Source organism: Ascidiella aspersa, chromosome 1 (assembly GCF_963924565.1).
Source record: "Ascidiella aspersa chromosome 1, kaAscAspe10.2, whole genome shotgun sequence".
Lineage (NCBI taxonomy): Eukaryota > Metazoa > Chordata > Ascidiacea > Phlebobranchia > Ascidiidae > Ascidiella > Ascidiella aspersa.
The window spans coordinates 4,097,102-4,115,381 of NC_139447.1; the positions used below are offsets into that span (position 1 = coordinate 4,097,102).

An 18,280-nucleotide genomic window follows, 5' to 3' on the forward strand; every position below is an offset into this window, starting at 1 on the left:
TGTTACGTAATGATAATGCAATAATTTCCTCCTCGAATAGAAAACTGTAACAATTAGAAATGCTTCGCGACTCGCTGGTTGGGAAGCACTTTACTAAAGCAAAATAGTTTCACAAGTATTTTAGTCAAAACGGACATGATTTGAAATATGTTTCTTTCTTTCCAGATTGCCGTCTAATTTCGAGACTTCAGTATACGTTTGCAGCAATCGTAGACCTTTGTGCGGCAATCGGAACAAAGCGTACTGTGTAAAAAAAAACATCGAACGTCCAAGAACGGCGTTGTGTCAACAATGGAGCTCGGATAGAGGCGACCGGTCGGCAAAAAAAGCACTGAAATTGAAAACTGGAAGTTTTCTGCAATTCTGCATTTGGGCGACACCCAGGTCCAGTAGCAACTAGAATAAACCGATTTGCGATTTTTCTGTAAATTTCGTTATAAATCTTTAGACAGTTTCCGTAAATTTTCAGCCTGTTTAGAAATACGGGTAAGCAGAAACCTTGTTTTTTTTCAAACATACGACAAAACGTATTTCGTCGTACAAAACAGGAATTTTTAGTTTGTGGATAAAATTACAATTCAAAACGAAATTTTGATGAAATTTTAATCTATACAACAATTTATTAGGGCCCACTACAGTTTTTATTGCATGGTTATTTATATTTCCTTCGTTCAACAATAATAAAGTTTATAAAGTTCGACAAAAAAATTCAATCCGGTCCGCGTTCGTAAATCCTAATTGTTATCTGGCCTGAGAGTTATCCAGGCCTCCTTCATGGAATAAGTTTGTTGGCCTCTGCCTTAAACGAAGCTTCATTGCGCACAGCTAGGTAATGCCACAAGTGGGTGGTCACTTCTCGCCTGCTTTGTTGCGCAACAGAGCGTCCGCTGTTGCGTAACGGGGGTTCTCCCTAGCGGCGACACACCTCTACCTCACAAAACGTCAACAGGTGGCTTTTGTAGCGGGACTGCACCCGCTCTCGTGCGACAGAAATCGTTGAAAACATGTTAAACAATCGGTCTAAAATTACCAAGAATAACAGAGAAACTATTAATGTAACTAAACAGTCTTTAACACAGGGATACATGTGCATTGTGCAACTTTAAAACGCAAGTCGATTCCCATGCGCAATACTCGGGCTCAGGCAAAACCAATAAATTTCGCACCATTTGCCAGATTGCCGTTTGATTTCGAAGCCTTCAGTATACGTTTGCTTCCTACGTTACTATTACAGCAAAATTTGGGCGTTTGACGTGGAAAACCACGGCGTTTTGTTAAAATTAGGTCGGGCAAACACATAGCCAGGCTACTTTTATTTTACAGGTTACGATTCAGTGTCCTTACTCGTCACAATTTACGTTTTCTATTTAAAACATCCCATTTTTAAAAGCTGAGTATACAAAAGTTATAAAGAAAATTATGCTGCAAAATGTCTTTAATGCCGCTTAACGCTTCTCTTCTCATGCAAGTCAAAGTATTAACAACAAAAATTTTAGGAAATACAAGTTACTACAGGACAACACGTAAACAATTAGCATCAATCACAGATGTTAGACCATGATGTTTTGTTGGTAAAATTAGGTCGACGAGCGAAGTTTTGCAGGCACGAGACGCCCGGACCTCATCGGGGACTGTCCCGAAATCGTTCCTACGGTCTTCCGCAGGACCAAATATAGAAGGGCGACAAGCGACGGCGGCGACGGTCCGGATTTCGAAACTCTCGCAAGGTCGCCGACCGTGCATTCAATACATGGCTCCATAAACGGGTGTTGTTGGGATCAACTGACATCAGCTGGTGGTGGTGAAACACTTTTCCGTTTCAATATTTGAGCTATTTAGGAGCACAATGGTGACGCGAGGGTCTTCATACGGGGAAGGTTCAAGTGTATTGGGCGAGAAAAACAAAGAAGACATGTGCGCCGTGTGCGCCTGTGTCAGGTCTTGGCGGTTTGGTAATAGTGGCGATTTCGAGCGTGGGGATGTCGGACCCCAGCCATAAGATCGTAATAAGAACAACATCAACGTCAAAGTAACACACCGTTTGGAAATATACCAAAATAGGACTAATACCTAATAGTCGTACTACCGTCTAAATCGGAATAAGTTCTAAATCTGTCGGAATAAGACCTGGATAACTAGAATCAAGCCTATGCAACATTTCACCTAACCCTAAACTCCACCACCCCTAAGTACATCACTAACTCCCCTAATAATTTCAACCCTAACCCATTTTCTTACCCACCACTAACCTCAAACAAGGCCCAACAATCCGGTGCCAAAATAGCGGCGCCCAACCCGGCGCCGTTCAAACTATATTCGGTACCAAAACGACAGATGCCAGACACACGTCCCCCAATTGTCGTATAAATCGTTTGTGGGCGCTAAACACACGCATTGTTATAACGCTCAAACCAACACATAATCAAAATCAATTTACCGCTGTAAGTACGCCGAATCCGTGCCGAATTTCAATATGTTCCTAAGTATGGTTAAATCTATTCAGAAATCGGAACATCTTATCGCCATTCGGAATTATAAAATCAACGACTTTCTTTGCAAGTGGCAAGGGCTATTTTAAAGCTCACTACATGTTACCCCGAATCCCCAGCTATGTTTTAATGCCTTCCTGCTAAACAAGCGTCGCTTGTTTTGACATGTGTTTTTTCACGCCTCTTTTTTTTCTTTCGCACTCGCTTTGTTGTGTCGCTATATAATAATAAAAATGTCAACATTTAAAACACACACACACACACACAAAAAAAAAAATCAAAATATAAATGAAAGTAAAACGACATACCGTGCCAAACCCAACAATATTGTACAGTCATCTAACACGTAACAACACAAACAACAACATGCGCGTACAAAAGTGTGTATTCTCGATTCCTTTGTGCAAAACAGCAGGACAAGGGTGTATTGCCGCAATACTATTTGCTTGGACGACACCGGAACAAAGAATGTTATTATCGGCCCAAATGAATCACCCAATGATTCACTTTTTATTGAACAACAGAAATGGCGCAACCAAGTTGCAACATCGAGTGTATGATTCCGGCCGACGCAAAAGGAAAACTTTGTATTTAAATCCAGTATCGCCGACGGAAATTTTTCACACAACTACCGCGCTCCGATTGAAAACCAATTCTTTGGTGTTTTTTTGTTTCTTGACAACAATAGATCAAAAAACAGTCCCATTTTTGTTATCTGCAGAGTTACCATCGCTGCAAGTATGAAGTAAGTTTTTCTAAGCATGGTATAGGATTCATCTAGATAGCTTTCCCGGTAGAAAGTGAAGATTTATTTATTTTGACTTAAAAAAGACGATATTTTATACATACATATTTAAACAGCGCTTATATAAGCTAAAATGGGATGGGAAGAGTACAGATAACAATGGACCTTTCCTACATTTTTGTATGAGTTTATCTCTGTGAAAACAAAATACTTTTGCGATGACTCTAGCCAGATTGAATGACTGATTTTCGACATTACTCCTTATTTTCTTTTTCGACATTACTCCTTATATATTTTTGTCAGTTTTTTTTCAAACTAGCCTTACGACTGGCGGAATATCACCAAATATATTTTGGGTGGAAAATTCGCCACATATAGGAAGGGGGCGTGGAGGAGGCGTTTCCCTTTCGCGAAAGCACAGTTTCGCCGCCTTTCAAAGGAATGACCATAGGGCACAAAGCGTTATACCTGGGCACGTCTGTTTACATTTTACTATAGCGACCAGGTACACAGCAAGCAAACACACTTGTCCGCTATAGTTTGTGTCAATACTTGGCCTTTGGACAAAAAAAAATCCGGCTTACTCTTCTTTATGCCACGGTGGCGCATAAACGGTTTGCAAAAAATATTTCTAAGAAAGTTCGCTCGAGGTACTGTTGCATTGATTGTGCTAATTGTCGCTCAGAGGCATTTTACATGAGGCAATATTTAAACAATTGCATATCAAGAAAAATGTTGCTGTTGTCCTGGCATATATTAAGTCTTAAAGCGGTTGCGAAGGAAAAGTTGCAAAGATAATTCAAAATGACGCCTACAAAATGGACCCTGGCATATCCGCGCTAAAATAAAATACGTATATACCATATTATCTTCGTCAAAAGTATTCGTATGACTTTTACCATTGAATCAAGTTTTGGGAATTAGCGAACTGTAAAACTAAACTGTCTTTAAATGAGCTCTAAGAAAAAATTAACGCACTTTTCCTTAGATTAGACGGAAACGGTAATAAAATTATAGGATTTTGTTTATTTTGGGCACGCTGCATAGTGCAGTGGCTCTCAACCGGGGTGGCGAGAGATATTTCAAATTCATAAGGATTCCAATTTTTGCTCTATTGGTAAGTTGCTTGATGCAATTTTTTGTGTACGATTAAAATGCCAAAAATAAAGTGCTATTAAAATCTCGTTTATTGTAACGTTACAGTTAACCACTCAACCTAATATAAGCAAGGGTGCCGCGAACTATTTGCAATTCCTGTAAGGTGTCGCAAGCCAAAAGGGTTGCAAAAAACTTGTATAATGTCAAACAATAGAGCGCTTGGCGCTTTGTAAAGATACCAATTATCACCGAGCGAAAGTCGACACGACCCACATGTTTGGCCTTTGTGTCAATATTGACCCCGTTTGGACACCGAAACAGCGGGACAATGGACGTTCGATGACGTCACAGTGTTTACGGGCGGTCAGTCGGGGTCAGGGGTCAGGGGTGAGGAAAGGGAAACTGAATTTTCGCGTTTGGTTTTACAAGCAGGGGGATGAACCCTAGACATATTGTGACGAATGAGAGCTGGAATAGCGGAAAACTTTACATGAGTTTCCGTCATGTTTACTTATCCTATGTATGACGTATGTTCATTTCCAATGTATGACTAATATTACTGGAGAGCTACGTTATCTCAGTAATAATTTCCAGCTTTATGTACTTAGTGTGTTGCACCTTTTACCAGATTTGCGCGAAAATTGTTCACGCCGTTCAGGAATTTTTATAACTTGACTTAAGTGCACTAAAGTCACTGTTTTCAAATCACCTGACTTGACTTACGCCTTTCGGACAAATGACTTTGTTTAAAATAAAGTGTTAATTTGCATAGGTTCAGTGGTCGGCGAACTGTGGGCCGCGGCCCAAATGTGGTCCTTTTAGCAATTTTAGTTGGCCGCGGGGTATTTATTATCATTTCCATTTTATCATGTAGATGTGGGCTCCGTATATTCATTGTACTACATTTTTAAAGTTGTTGTGGCTAAAGGTTTTCATTTTGGTAAGTGACTAAAGTTCTTTTTGACTAAAGTTTAAAACTACGATCAAAATGACCTCGATAATAGAGTTTTTTCGTCACTCAAGAAGAACGGCTTTCTACAAATAGAAGCGCTGCGCCAAAACGGACCAAGCGTCCAAAAATAAACGCCATCACAGCTGCTTCAACGTAAAAAAAAACACCCGATCCAATGATGTAAACCTATGCAAAATTCAGCGACATCCAAAATATAGGTTTCGTCTGCTTCTATGGAAGATAGGGGGTTTCCCGTAAAATAACAAAGTTATACAATCTTTAGTTGCGAACTCGTCATGGGTGAACGCGCGATGGCGTCATGTATATATATGATTGGCGATTACGCAACAATGGGAGTTCGAAAACTTGAGAAACACCCTAGCCCAATTGACTTCAGTTTCACCAAAATCTGGTTTGCATTGAGTAACTAATAAACTAATCAAATTAGAAAAAAACAAATGGGGCAATCCGTGGTTTCTTGCTTGTAGTCTATACTGTAGTTTTATGTTTAAAAAATTGAGTATTCGATTGAAATATTTATAGATTTATACGCTTTCACACGAGAGGTTTCCTAAGCTCGCTTTTCGTGTAAGCTTTGGACGAAAATTCACCATACCTTCTTATTTACATATTTTTTCAATCGATTACTCTAAATTATACTTTTGTCTGGGGCAATGATATTGGTAAAATTTCGACAATAAAAATGTATTATGCGTTTCGTTTCATAGGTACAAGGTCTAAACACAGCAGAGATAAAACATTCAAAAGTCACCATATAGCAGACCTGGGCAAACTACGGCCACCAAGCAACATTATCATTGTAGAATAAGCCTTAAATTCTTTTTATTGATTCACGAATATTTCATTGAATACATTACTCTTGTGAAGCATCCTCACCTGTTCCCATTCTTACCAGCATGTCAAAACAAGGATTTATACAGATTATGTTAAGATGAATCACACGTTGTAATACGTGTATTCGAATTCCCCTTTTTTGACACGGCCCGCCCAGTCATTTTCTGTTTCTTATGCGGCCGGCTGTAAAAAAATAATTACCCACCTATGGTTCAAAATTTAATCGTAACCATATTTAATCAGCGGGTAAAAAATGAAAACACACTAAAAAGCTTCTTAGAAGACGGGATTTTCTCCAAGTTGCGAAACCGCAAGTTCGCAACAATAGATCGCGCAAGACGCATTTTCACGACAAAAAAATTTGAATGAGTCTCGCGTGCAGAAACCGGTTTCGTGCAGAATTCGGTTACATGTCGCTTCAATTGTTACGCGAACTCACGCGGGTCACCCAGAAAACAAATCGGCCAATTTCACGCGGGCCGTTTCATAAGGAAAAAAAGGAACGAGAAAAAAGGCGTCAACAGGCAATTTGGCCATCCGATGAAAACGATCAAATGGGGTGTCGTATTGGGGAACCTGGCACTTTATAGCAGCCAATGTATGATGGCCGAAATTTGGCCGCCGGGTTTCCTCTTGGATGGTGAAAAAAGAAAAAGGCGGCTTCCATCTGCTATAAATAGACCCACCGTACCAGACTCAACGCCACAATAGCAAACTCGTTCCACCGAATCGATCGTACCAAGTTAAGTTTTTAGGCAGGGTGTCGAGTATTCTTTAAAAAATGATCGGCGGAAATTGAGGATAAATGATGTTTTATTCATGGATTAGTAAAACTTGAATTTTTACTGGTTTGTCAGAATTTTAATATTTTCGTTTTATGCGTAGCTAAGTCGTTTAACCGACTTATTAATTTTTGCACGCAATGTGTCAAGTTTTTTTTTTATATTTGAACAAAGTTTTACTCTTGAAGTATTAAAACTTACATCTTTTCAACCGATTTGTCACAATTTTAATATTTTCGTTTTTCGGGCGAAGCTAAGCCGTTCAACAGACTCAGTTGTATGTTTTAATTTTTGCAATCAATGTAACAAGTGTTCTTTCATTATTTGACAAATGATTTGTTATATTTAACAAATGATTGGCAAGTTTGTAGGTTGAAGAAGATTTTACTATCGGAATATTAAAAATTAAAACTTACATTTTTTTAACATGTTTGTCATAATTTTAACATTTTTGTTTCTTAGGCGTGTAAAAATATTGTAGCGGAAGAATCTGATAAACGCCTGAAAAAATTACGAAAAAATAGAAATGACTCGCGATTGGAAAAAGTTTGTTCAGTTAACGTTGATCATCATTTTCGCGTTTTTCGTTTGTGACGTAAAATGCGACGAGGACACGTGCACCTTCAAGGTTGGACGACAAGTTTATTTTGTTGTTGATTATTTGCGAAACAGTTATACATTTTTTCTCTCCAAGTGTTGAGATTGTAATTTTTTGTTTTTTACTATATCTTTTTTGTCGTGTTTTGTCCTATTTATCCTATTTTAACATAGCATTTTTTACACATTTTTTACTTTTTTTTACGTCACACGTATGACATTTGTTATTTTATGAACGGAAAATATTTTTACCCCGTTTTGTTTTTTTCACAGGCATGGTCGGGCGATGGTCACCAGAGCTTAAACAGAATTCACATGAGAGGTAAGGCAAACAAAATGTTGGCAGGGTTTTAGACTTTAGCCGCTTTTTCTTGTTTTCCGTATTTTATTGTTTATTTACCGTTCGTCTTCATCAATACAGTTTAAAGACAGTTCGTATAACGCTTGGCATCCGACAGGCCCTTAAGTGGGGCTCCTGTAATTTGGCGTAACATGTATATTAAAAAGTATACTTAGGGCTTCTTCATCTCCTGTCATTTGTCGTTTTGTAAAGGTTCACACAAGAGGCGTCTAGCGTTAACGTGAAACGTTTTTTTTAAAAGCTTTCGGTTGCGGAAAGTTACATACTTGTTCAAAATTACCTTTATATACTTATTCTAAATTACCTTTTATATACTTGATCTTTAAAAAAAAAAAAAAAAAAAAAAGTCTTTAAAAAAGTCGAAGTATTTTCTCGCGTCGGCCGATGTAAAATAACGCGTTTTAACAAGGCGATCTAAGTTTAAGTAAAACAAACAATATCGCCTTTTCAAATAATTCACAAAAATATTAAAGGCACTAAAACTATATGCCCTTGTCGAGAATATAACGAACGACAGTCACGAATTTATTGTTTGTTTATCGAAAATACCCCACCCTCTCAATTTCTCGGGTGCGGCTTTTCGTAGGCGCGACATGTTTGTTATTAAGTCGGTTCTATTTTGAAATCGCCAACTCTAACCGCACAGGTTGTCTCTCAGCCTAAACACTTATTTGCATAAAAGGGCATAGTTGACAGTTAAAGCCACCGATCGACTTGGCTTAAATGACATTGCATTTTTTACTAACCACCCAAAAAGCGTCAGAAGTTTTATTTGACGAACATTTTTGAATAGCAACTTCTTCGCGTTTTTATACTTTAAGATAGTTTAATACAGTGCTTACCAACCTTTTTCAGTTAGCGACCCACGTTTAGTACAAGTTTTATTGTGCCACCCAAAATGACATATGACCAAATTGTTTAGCATAAATTTAAAATGCAACTAATTGGAAATAAGATTAACAGTTACATGCATCTTTACTACTGGCGTACGTACTGAAATACTTAATGTGACACAACACATTTAAGTGTTACGGATTTGTGATATTGTTGCGTAAATGTTACGTAATGATAATGCAGTAATTTCCTGATCTAATAGAAAACTATAACATTTAGAAATGCTTCGAGACCCACCTGAAATAGCTTCGCCACTGGTTGGAAAGCACATGTTTAAAATTTTATTTTTCAAACTTTTTGCTTTTTTAAATTTGTGTGTGGCTCGTTCAAGTTCAGTTTTCAGGCATTTTTAAGGAGGGTTCCGATGGCTACTGAATGATAAATTTTAGCAATTTGGACTGGGACTTGACTTGTTATTTTTGCAAAAGACTTGACTGGACTTTAGTTCAGTCACCTAAGTCATTTCAAAATGACTTGTTTACAACACTACCTATAGTTGTAAAATTGAAATTGTTCACTCGCTCAGCCTGTCCGATGGCTCGTGACGTGGGCAGCGAGTACGAAGCGGTTGGAACCGGATTGAACCAGATCGCGGTGGACGAGCTTGCGGCCCACTGGAGCCCAGAGAACCGAGGCCGGATCCTGCTTAACGTGACTATGGCTGCGCGAGGCGAAGGTAAGGCGATAAGTCTCTAGGAGCGGTTTTCTTGTTTATATAAACCTCTAGTTGTTGAGTTGACCTAATGTTTTTTTTATTAAATTAAGTAAAAGTAAGGCGATAAGTCTAGGAACGGTTTTATCGTTTTCCAAATAGGCATATAAAATTCATTTTTCCATGTCTTTGCGAATACACACATACGTGAAAAAACGCATATTGCCGTTCCGAAGTATTGGCAAACTGCGTATGAATATTTTTAACACGTTTACTTTAAACTAAATCTGACGTCTTTTAACTGAATTGTGCGAATTTTTTTATTTAAAGTCATACGCGAAAAACTACTTCGCTAAACTACACCAAAACACATATTTTCAAGCATAGCAAACTAGTTCTGTAAAATAACTGGCGAAACTTGTCATTTCCACTATTCGCATGACATACGAAATCTTGCTCATCTAGCGAATAAATAACTTTAACATACAGCAATGAAAGTTTCTCTGAATGCGGGAACTAAGTCGTAATCCCCTGTGTGAACTCGAAGTAAGGTTACGTCATAAAACAACAACAACAAACAATGGTGAAACCACACGTGATACATTGCGTAGAATTCAAATTAGTCGACGAGGGATTTCGACTCCGAACAAAGCGAACGTATTTCGTTCCAGTTAGCAACAAAGTGATTTCTCGTATTAATATATAGGCGACAACAAATTGGGCTACACCTTTACCATATACAGTTACCGAAAGAAGAACCACTTCAAAATACACCTTATGTGAACTCGGACAAAGGGATATTTCGTGAGGAAATTTCGATGCTAGTCTACAAGGGATTTCGAATATAAACAAAAACGCCGTGTCCTATTGTGACGTATTTTACGTTACAAACATTGTCGTTTGGAATCGAAACTCGAAAATTCGCCCGGGTAGCCTAATATTTGGATCGATGCGATTTTGAATGTAAACAAGAAGGCCATGCTCATTGTTACGTATTGTACAACGTAGAAGCGTGAAACAATGCTGGCAACAATACAGAGAAAGAAAATATGCTAGGTTCGACTTAACGATGGGTTTTGTGGAAAAGCGGCCTACTCACTTTCCAAACCTAAAATACGCATTATGTATAAGGATGTTTGTGTCGTTTTGCATATTTGCATCGACAAAATAGCATCGTCGATGCAAACGAGTTGGATCAAAATCGAGGTTAGCTTCATCACACTACTGAGGTTCCTAAATCGCATTATCGGGCTTTATTTATTTGAACTGATGTTGATTTCCATCAAAAACCTTCCAATATTGAAGGTTTGGGAGAAACCACATTGTGTAAACGTTCCAATTAAAGAATGTATATTATCGACGTCATAGTGTAGCGGTTCTCAACCTTATTGTTCTCGCGACCCCCTTTAAGTTTTCGATAACTTGCGCGACCCCCCAATTATAGTGTATCATAAATAAACCTGAGTAAATAAAAAACACATTTTAAAATTGGCAAAATTCAAAAGGGAAAAAATCTAGTTTGCGATTGTATCAAATTTTGGATAAAATGTGCTATGCACAACAAGCTAAAGTTACGGTTTGAGCCAGGATTGCCAGAGATTTACATTTTGGGTCAAATAATATTTAGCATGAACCTAGTGCGAGACTAAAGGTAATTAATGGAGGTAACTGTTCTTGGTGAGCAGCCAAAATTCCTTACCAATTTACAAAACGGTTAGTCGATGTTTTGGAAAATGCTATTTAAACTGTTATGCTACCGCTGAAAAGTAGAAATACTTTGCCTGTAACCTATTGTAAACCTAGCACAAATTTTATTGTTACTTGGCCTAAATTTCAATTTGGAACTAAAGCGCCCTATACTACACCTGACGCTTTAGTACTGCAGACAATTATTGCAGAAATACGCATCAAAATCGCGCGAAGAACAATTTTTCAAATTAACGTTGTTAAAGTTGGTATAAACAAAGTTTGTGGGCTTCGCGAGCCCGTGGTTTTACTTCATCCCACAATGTTTCAATTAAATTCGGCCAAATTAGGACAGAAAGCTTATACTGTCCTAATGATTTACAAACCGTCGGACACAGCAGTTAAATTAGGACATTTTTTTGTTTTTGGTTCAAATTTTAGGCCATCTGGCAATCCTGGTTTGAGCGTCCATTCATTCATTTTTATTAGACATCGTTTGACTGAAGCTAGGCTTGATTCATTAATTGAAAAGTGTAATGTTGACGTCATAAACGCGACATGTTCACTGGAGCAAAATTCGCACAAAGACAAATGTTAGACCGGCGGTTGTTTTGCTCCTTCTATACTGCTAAACTGTTAGTCCATATTGCCTAATTCTTATGATTATTTCCTGAACGAAATTGTACATGGCGACCCCCAGGTTGAGAACCACTGTCATAGTGGTTTTTGAGGTTGTATGAAGCAATTTAATATGTTAAGTTAAGACATGAATATAGACAAGATTGTTTGGCCATTAAAAGTCAAACTCTTTGTTCAAGTTAAATGCGATTTAAAAAGCAATGAAGTGCACCGCTTTCTTGTTTGTCATTTTGTGAAATTGCGGTGTGAGAGAATGCGTTCGGAAATAGCTTTAGCTTTCAGCAGATTTCCTGTAAAATATAGCATCGTCGATGCAAACGAGATATAACGACCACCGCTTTTGTTGTTGTCATTTTTTTGTAAAGCCGAATTGCGGCGTTAGAACGTGTTCGGAAATAGCTTTCAGCAGATTTCCTGTATGCAAAGCGCCTTACGATTTACCGCAGACAAAAACATGCATCTTCGAGACGAAGATTTATAACTTAACCGTCGGACTTTTTTTTGTAGTCACGTTCTATCATATTTATTTGGCCTGGTTGACACACACACAACAATCGTGATGCTTGTTGTCTAGCATGATGCTATCCGGCTATTTTTAATATCCATTTTGCATTACGGCTTAGCAAGACTGTACCTTTTAGAAATTTAGATGAATATAGGCAAAGTGGAAAACGTGATTTTAGGACACAGACTATGGGATGTACGCCTTCCCATTATGATGTCATCGGTACGTCACCCGGTATGTCTTCCTGGTCATTAAGCCATGGGCATTAAAAATACTTACACAGGCTAGACAAAATAGGATAATAATCGACTACATCATAACTGTGTTTGGATGTCTGTAAGAAAAGCAGCGACAAAACCAAAGATATTTTATGACAATGCGTTAATGCAGTAGTACGATTAAGAAATTATATTCAAATTACATTTTCGTACATGTTTTAAGTTAACTGTGTTGTTCCAGTTCCATTTCAGTAAAGTACTTAAATTCCAGTCGGGCTGCCGAAAATATATTTCCCATTTTCGGGGGGGTGGCGTAAGTCATAAAAGGTTGGGAATCACTGGGTTAATATTTCATCTTTTGGCAGGTGAAATCAACTTGAGTCTGTTTTCTACTCGCGACGTCTTCCCGTTGTTTTGTGGCATCATCAGCAAGAGAGGCGACGAAATAAACTCAGATGAGGTGAGAATCGAGCGCATTTTTTTTTTCTATTTTTTATTTTTTATGACGTTGATATTACGGAAGCCGTTACAGAAACGAATTATTCTCGGTAACACATATGGGGCGTTGTTGGTAACACTGTTAAAAAATGGCGGCTTGGGCAAAAATACATAGAACTGCGAACCATGATCAGACTTGGACAACTACATATTTATTTTGGCTTTTCAAAATTAGATCAGAATTGAAATGATAGAATTTCGGTTTTTCCAAATTAGATTAGAATTATAATTACTTAATTCTTGAAAACCAGAATTTGAATTAGAACTACATTTAATTATTCACAATAAATTTTATTAAAATCGCAACTTATTATACACGCAAAACACGGCGGCGTTGGCTGGTTTTAAACATTGTCGTTTGGGACCGAAAATCGAAAATACGTCCGGGTATTATTTGGATCGATGCGATTTTGAATGTAAACAAGAAGGCCAGGCCCATTGTTACGTATTGTATAACGTAGAATGGTAGAATAACGCCGACTACAATACAGAGGAAGAAAGTATGCAAGGTTTGGCTTAACAATGCGCTTTGTGTAAAACAAAAAGGCCAACCTCAAACCTTTTAAACCTTTAGGACTTAACCTTAACATTTTTAAACCTTTAAGTATATATGCAAGGTTTTGGCTTAACGATGCATTTTTTGTGTAAATGCGGCCCAAATGTAAACAAAAAGGCCAACCTCAAGGCTTAACCTCAAATCTGAGTACCTTTTTTTTGCTTGCAGCAGATAATGGTGCAGCTCAAGTGTTTGGAAGCGGACCTACGCGTCGACGACCAAATGATGCTTTACGCATCAGCTGGAGGTCCTACTCGCAAGCGTAGTGTGCCTCAAAGGATCAACGTTGACCTGCCCGGCTGTACCCTGAGCCGGTTCAAGTACACCAAGCTGTGCAAGAGTAAGTGGATGGCGAGCATTTTTGCCTTCGCTGAGATTTTAAAAAGATAAGAATTTAAGGCACCGAAACCACATCTAGGTTTTCTTGTTTTCCTGAAAATGTTTGGAGACTTAACCATTTTTGCCTTCTCTAAGATTTCTAATAGATAAGAAAGACATTTAGTCACTGTTTTCAAATGACATGAATTGACTTTAAGTATTTTGACCAAAATGACTTGACTTGACTAAAGTTTTTTTCAAATGACTTTATTGGGAGTTGAGTCATTTCAAAATGACTTGTTTAACAGTGATGTGCACTGTGCACCTACATACTCTCATAACTTACAACTAAAAATTATTGCGTCGCAATTTATAATCTCTCGGTGCCATAGTTGGAATCAATGAGCCACAGCTTTTAGTGTTGTTAATCCCTAGACTATTTTACCCCCTTTCCCAAACAAGGTGATTCGTTTTAAACCAAACCCCGGAACAACTTGCCTTTGAATTTACATTTCAGCTTGCAGAATAAATTTAAACCACTCTGTGTGTAATCCTGCTGCTATGTAAGACATATTTACTCATAAGGGCCGATATAACAAATCACAATTTGTCAAAGAAGTCTTGTCTGGTGAATGTTAAATCTTGTAAAGCAATTTTGCCACGTAAACTAAATGTACACAAATAGCCATCGCAGACTACCGAATCTGTCGATCAATGATGCAAGCAAGCCAGAAAAACAACTAGACTGCAGTGAGGTTCGAACTCACAACCTCTGGTTATACAGGGACCGTAGATCACTGTTGTTAGCACGCATGTGTGTTCATGTTTCATAAACTAAATGCAGTTTGTTTTTCTTTTCAACCTAAATTAACAATTACTTTTTACCGATAGTGGAAAGAGAGAAGAAAGTGAAGTTCACCGTCAAGCGGGAGGGACACAACGACCGACCTATCCTCAAGGTGTCGCTGCATCACCCGTACAAGTGAGTGTCTTATTTCGTATAACTGCGCGGCAACCCTGAACTGCTTTTATAAAATTTGTCGGATTTTCGGCCATTTAAGGTACGAAAACACTGGCGTAAATTGTAACGCCGTTTTTTGGCGCGTCACCAGGTCCGACTTCGAGCCACGTCACGTGACTAGGGCGCGGAGATATAACCTTGCGATCCACGAAGTAAAGAACGGAGACAACCTCTGGGGCGCCACTGTGCGGCAACACCACGAGATCAGACACGTGAGTTTTTGGAGGATGAAAGTTTGTTTCTATTTCAATCAATTGCGAGATTACTGCTTTGGGTTCTTCTTTAACGGAAGGTTTCGAATAGCATCAACCAGCGGTGTAACGATTTTAGTCAATGATGTGACTTAGGTGCACTTAAGTTTTTTTATTTCGATATTATATGCTATTTTAACTACTGTTTGGTTAACAATTTTCCTCAAATAACCAGCGTCTTGTTTTTTTAAGCATTTTGAAAGTTGTTTGTCTTTTTCAAATGCCCAAATACCTTAAGTTTTATTAAGAATTTTGCAGAACCCGAAAATTAAACTGATTTGTGACGTAACGTGTAAATTGTAAAACTTTTACCAAAAGCTTTGGTGTGTTTGTTTCTATCTCGATCAACTGAGAACTTACGACTTTGGGTTCGTTTTTAGCGGGAAGATTTTGAATAGCATTAACCAGTGTTGTGACGATGCAAGACATTGACTTGACTTAATTGTACTTAAGTCAATCTGTTTAAATGACTTGACCTGACTCAGATCGTTTTGATATAATGTCTTGACTAAGAGTTCAGTCATTTGCACGAATAACTTTTGTTAAACGTAAGTGTTTTCATTAAGCATTTTTTTAATCTCAACTTATAGTTAAACAAATTTAAACAAAATAATTTGGCCCGGGCGATGAATCACCGTCAAATAAGTTCGTTTTAATGTAGTTCGTAGAGCGGTGTATTAACGTTTTATGGTGGTAAAAATTCCACCATAGAAATGTCCCATTACCGGTGTGACCTGGTGTTTTACAGCCGAAGCGAATGGTGAGGTTCAAGTACCTCAAACCCGGCACAACCTACATCATCACGGTTTGGCGCAGGGGAGAGGGGAGACGCTCCCAGAAGGAAGTCACGCTCTGTTGAACACACACGGATCGATGCCTTTTTTACTGTTCGCCGTTTCAAATACTTGACGTAATGTAAAATAGTATAGACTTTCTTGTCTCAGTCAAAATCAGTCACTATCGGTTCTAGTTTATAAAAGAGAAATAACCTATAGTGACTGATTTTGACAGAGACAAGAAAATCTATAATATTTTGCTACCATTCGAAGTCTTTGTCGTCATTAACGTGCATTAGGGCGAGGAGATATCTTCTTTTTACCTATTGAGTTGGCATTGAATTAATGTAGTGCGATTTAAGTGAACGTGTCGAAAGTAAACGAAAACTGTAATATGTTCCTGATTTACAGAAGTATTACCAAAGAAATGCATATTGCGTGAAAGGTGTATTTTGCGTGGCTTTGTACGCCTTTGCTTTCTGTAATTTATTTATTTTTTTATGCTTAACAAGTACATAGCCAAACGTATCATTTTATAATGTGCTATGAATTAAGAATATTTATTTTTATTTTTTGATTTAGTTCAACTGCGAGTATAGTTTAATTTCCACCGGGTCCATTTCTTTTTTTGCATTGTTCTTTTTTCTTAGATTATCTTAGCGTTACTCAAAGCGTTACTCTTCTACGTATCGGTCGCCACTTTGATTTATCTTGAAAAGTAAAACGTCATTTCCACACACAGTATTATTTGTATTTCCATACAAGCGTCAATTTTTACGAGATTTGTAGCTAATAAAATTTCATCTTTCTGCAATTTCCGTTTTTGAGAACGACAAAGGTCTTAAGTAAAAAGAGCTCATTCTAGTACACCGAAAGCCATAGCAGACTCAAGATAGGACAGAAAAACTAACTAACAGAAAGTATCAAGCATTGGCGCATGGTCGTTTCTCGACTCGCTCCTCTCTGAGCGTGTGTAGCTCAGTTGGTAGAGCGACGGTCCCTGTATGACAAAGGTCGTAAGTTCGAACCTCACTGCAGGTTAGTTGTTTTTCTAGCCTGCCTTGCGAATTCGTTTTATTTAAGTTACCGATATTTGCCGGTTTCCGCTTATTTCCTATCGCAACAACATTTGGCGTTATAGCACACTCAATTACGTTAGTTTTTCACTATTGACAACAAATCTAACCGTATGCGAGTGGGTGAGTGGGTGAGAAAGAAACAGAGTGAAATTGATTTCTGCTCTTAGTGTGGTGTTGCTCTTTGTAGTTAACAAGGCAAAAAATGTGCCCTCCGGCATTTCGCTAGTTGACCAACCCTAATCTATATTTCCATTTTTAGAAAAAAAGTTAACACCGCACATGGCAAAGCCCAAAATCAGTAGCAATTTGTCGCCGCAAGAACGTAGTTTTGAGAACCCTGTAGGTCCTATGGTCCTTTAAAACAACATGTTGCGGTTCCAGGACTAAAACACAATAAAACTCGGCTGTATTTCGTCAAGTTAATCAAGAACCGACGTAGACGACATGCCTCATTCAGAGAGGACCTGTCAGCAAAAATTTCTGGCCAAGTTGGTTTGGCATACCTCTAAAACAGGAGGCAACTATTAGAAGCCACATAGAAGTGTTAGTTTCAAGTTATTCAGACATCTGATCTAGGTACAGTCCGTTTTAGGGAAACCATAAAAAACGATTTATGAGAAAAAAGTTTAACAACTCACAAGTTAACCGTCAGCTGGATGTACTGCTTGATCTTGCCGAATCCGTGGCACTCCCTGCATCTCACACAGCCAGTTCCACTGCACGTCAAGCACCTGAGCATACGGTTGTATTGTTATTCATTGGACGAAGGAACACACTGTAGTGCAGGTGTTCTTAAATTTTTTTATCGCGGACTCCTATTTTTTTTTTCTCAGCGTGGACCACGGTAGCCGAAAAAAAATCAGAAAGGACGTCATACATTGACGTCACAATACAAATAGACTTCATAAATCTGCTGAATTCGGTCCAAAAATGAGAAAGTGAAATGAAGCCTAAATACAGACAGTGCAAAACCGTTTTTATTTCAACAAAAGATTACGTTTTCAATACACACTAATAATTAGGCTTTCGCGGAGTCACGTACCCCCAAGGGGTACAAGGACCCCAGTTTAAGAACCCTTGCTGTATAGACAGCTAGGCGGGAAACACAGATGCTTTTAAGGTGTAATATAAAATAGTCCGTTTCTAATAAAACATATATATTTGAAAACTGTCAACGTTAGAATGTTTTAGGACATATCCTAACCAGGGCTGCGGAGTCGGTTAAAATTAATCCGAGTCCAAGTCCGACTCCGGCCAAATGGGCGATTTTGTCGAGTCCGACTCTTCAGCCTGAATTTTACACATTTA

At 38.2% G+C, this 18,280-nt stretch overlaps 2 protein-coding genes across 2 annotated transcripts in view; one reads left to right on the forward strand and one right to left on the reverse strand.

The window, feature by feature from the left end:
- Nucleotides 1-18,280, reverse strand: part of LOC146166628 (protein SSUH2 homolog) — a 31,974-nt gene that overhangs the window by 5,479 nt on the left and 8,215 nt on the right. Inside the window, exon 9 of the mRNA XM_083382190.1 lies at nucleotides 17,611-17,703. Coding sequence (XP_083238316.1) covers nucleotides 17,611-17,703 — 93 coding nt within the window. The remainder of the gene's footprint in view (nucleotides 1-17,610; nucleotides 17,704-18,280) is intronic.
- LOC146166629 (uncharacterized) lies at nucleotides 6,877-16,587 on the forward strand. Its single transcript, XM_083382203.1, has 8 exons — nucleotides 6,877-7,549; nucleotides 7,792-7,840; nucleotides 9,300-9,449; nucleotides 12,839-12,933; nucleotides 13,699-13,867; nucleotides 14,737-14,827; nucleotides 14,958-15,078; nucleotides 15,866-16,587. The coding sequence occupies exons 1-8, from the start codon at nucleotides 7,448-7,450 to the stop codon at nucleotides 15,974-15,976; spliced, it is 888 nt and encodes a 295-aa protein (XP_083238329.1). The 5' UTR covers nucleotides 6,877-7,447; the 3' UTR covers nucleotides 15,977-16,587.

What these genes read in the sequence shown, in the direction of transcription:
- LOC146166629 (XM_083382203.1), top strand. Translation starts at nt 7,448, where the DNA reads ATGACTCGCGATTGGAAAAAGTTTGTTCAGTTAACGTTGATCATCATT. An exon ending in AGGACACGTGCACCTTCAAG is followed by an intron (nt 7,550 to 7,791) that starts GTTGGACGACAA and finishes TTTTTTTCACAG; the next exon opens with GCATGGTCGGGCGATGGTCA. An exon ending in GTACACCAAGCTGTGCAAGA is followed by an intron (nt 13,868 to 14,736) that starts GTAAGTGGATGG and finishes TTTTACCGATAG; the next exon opens with TGGAAAGAGAGAAGAAAGTG.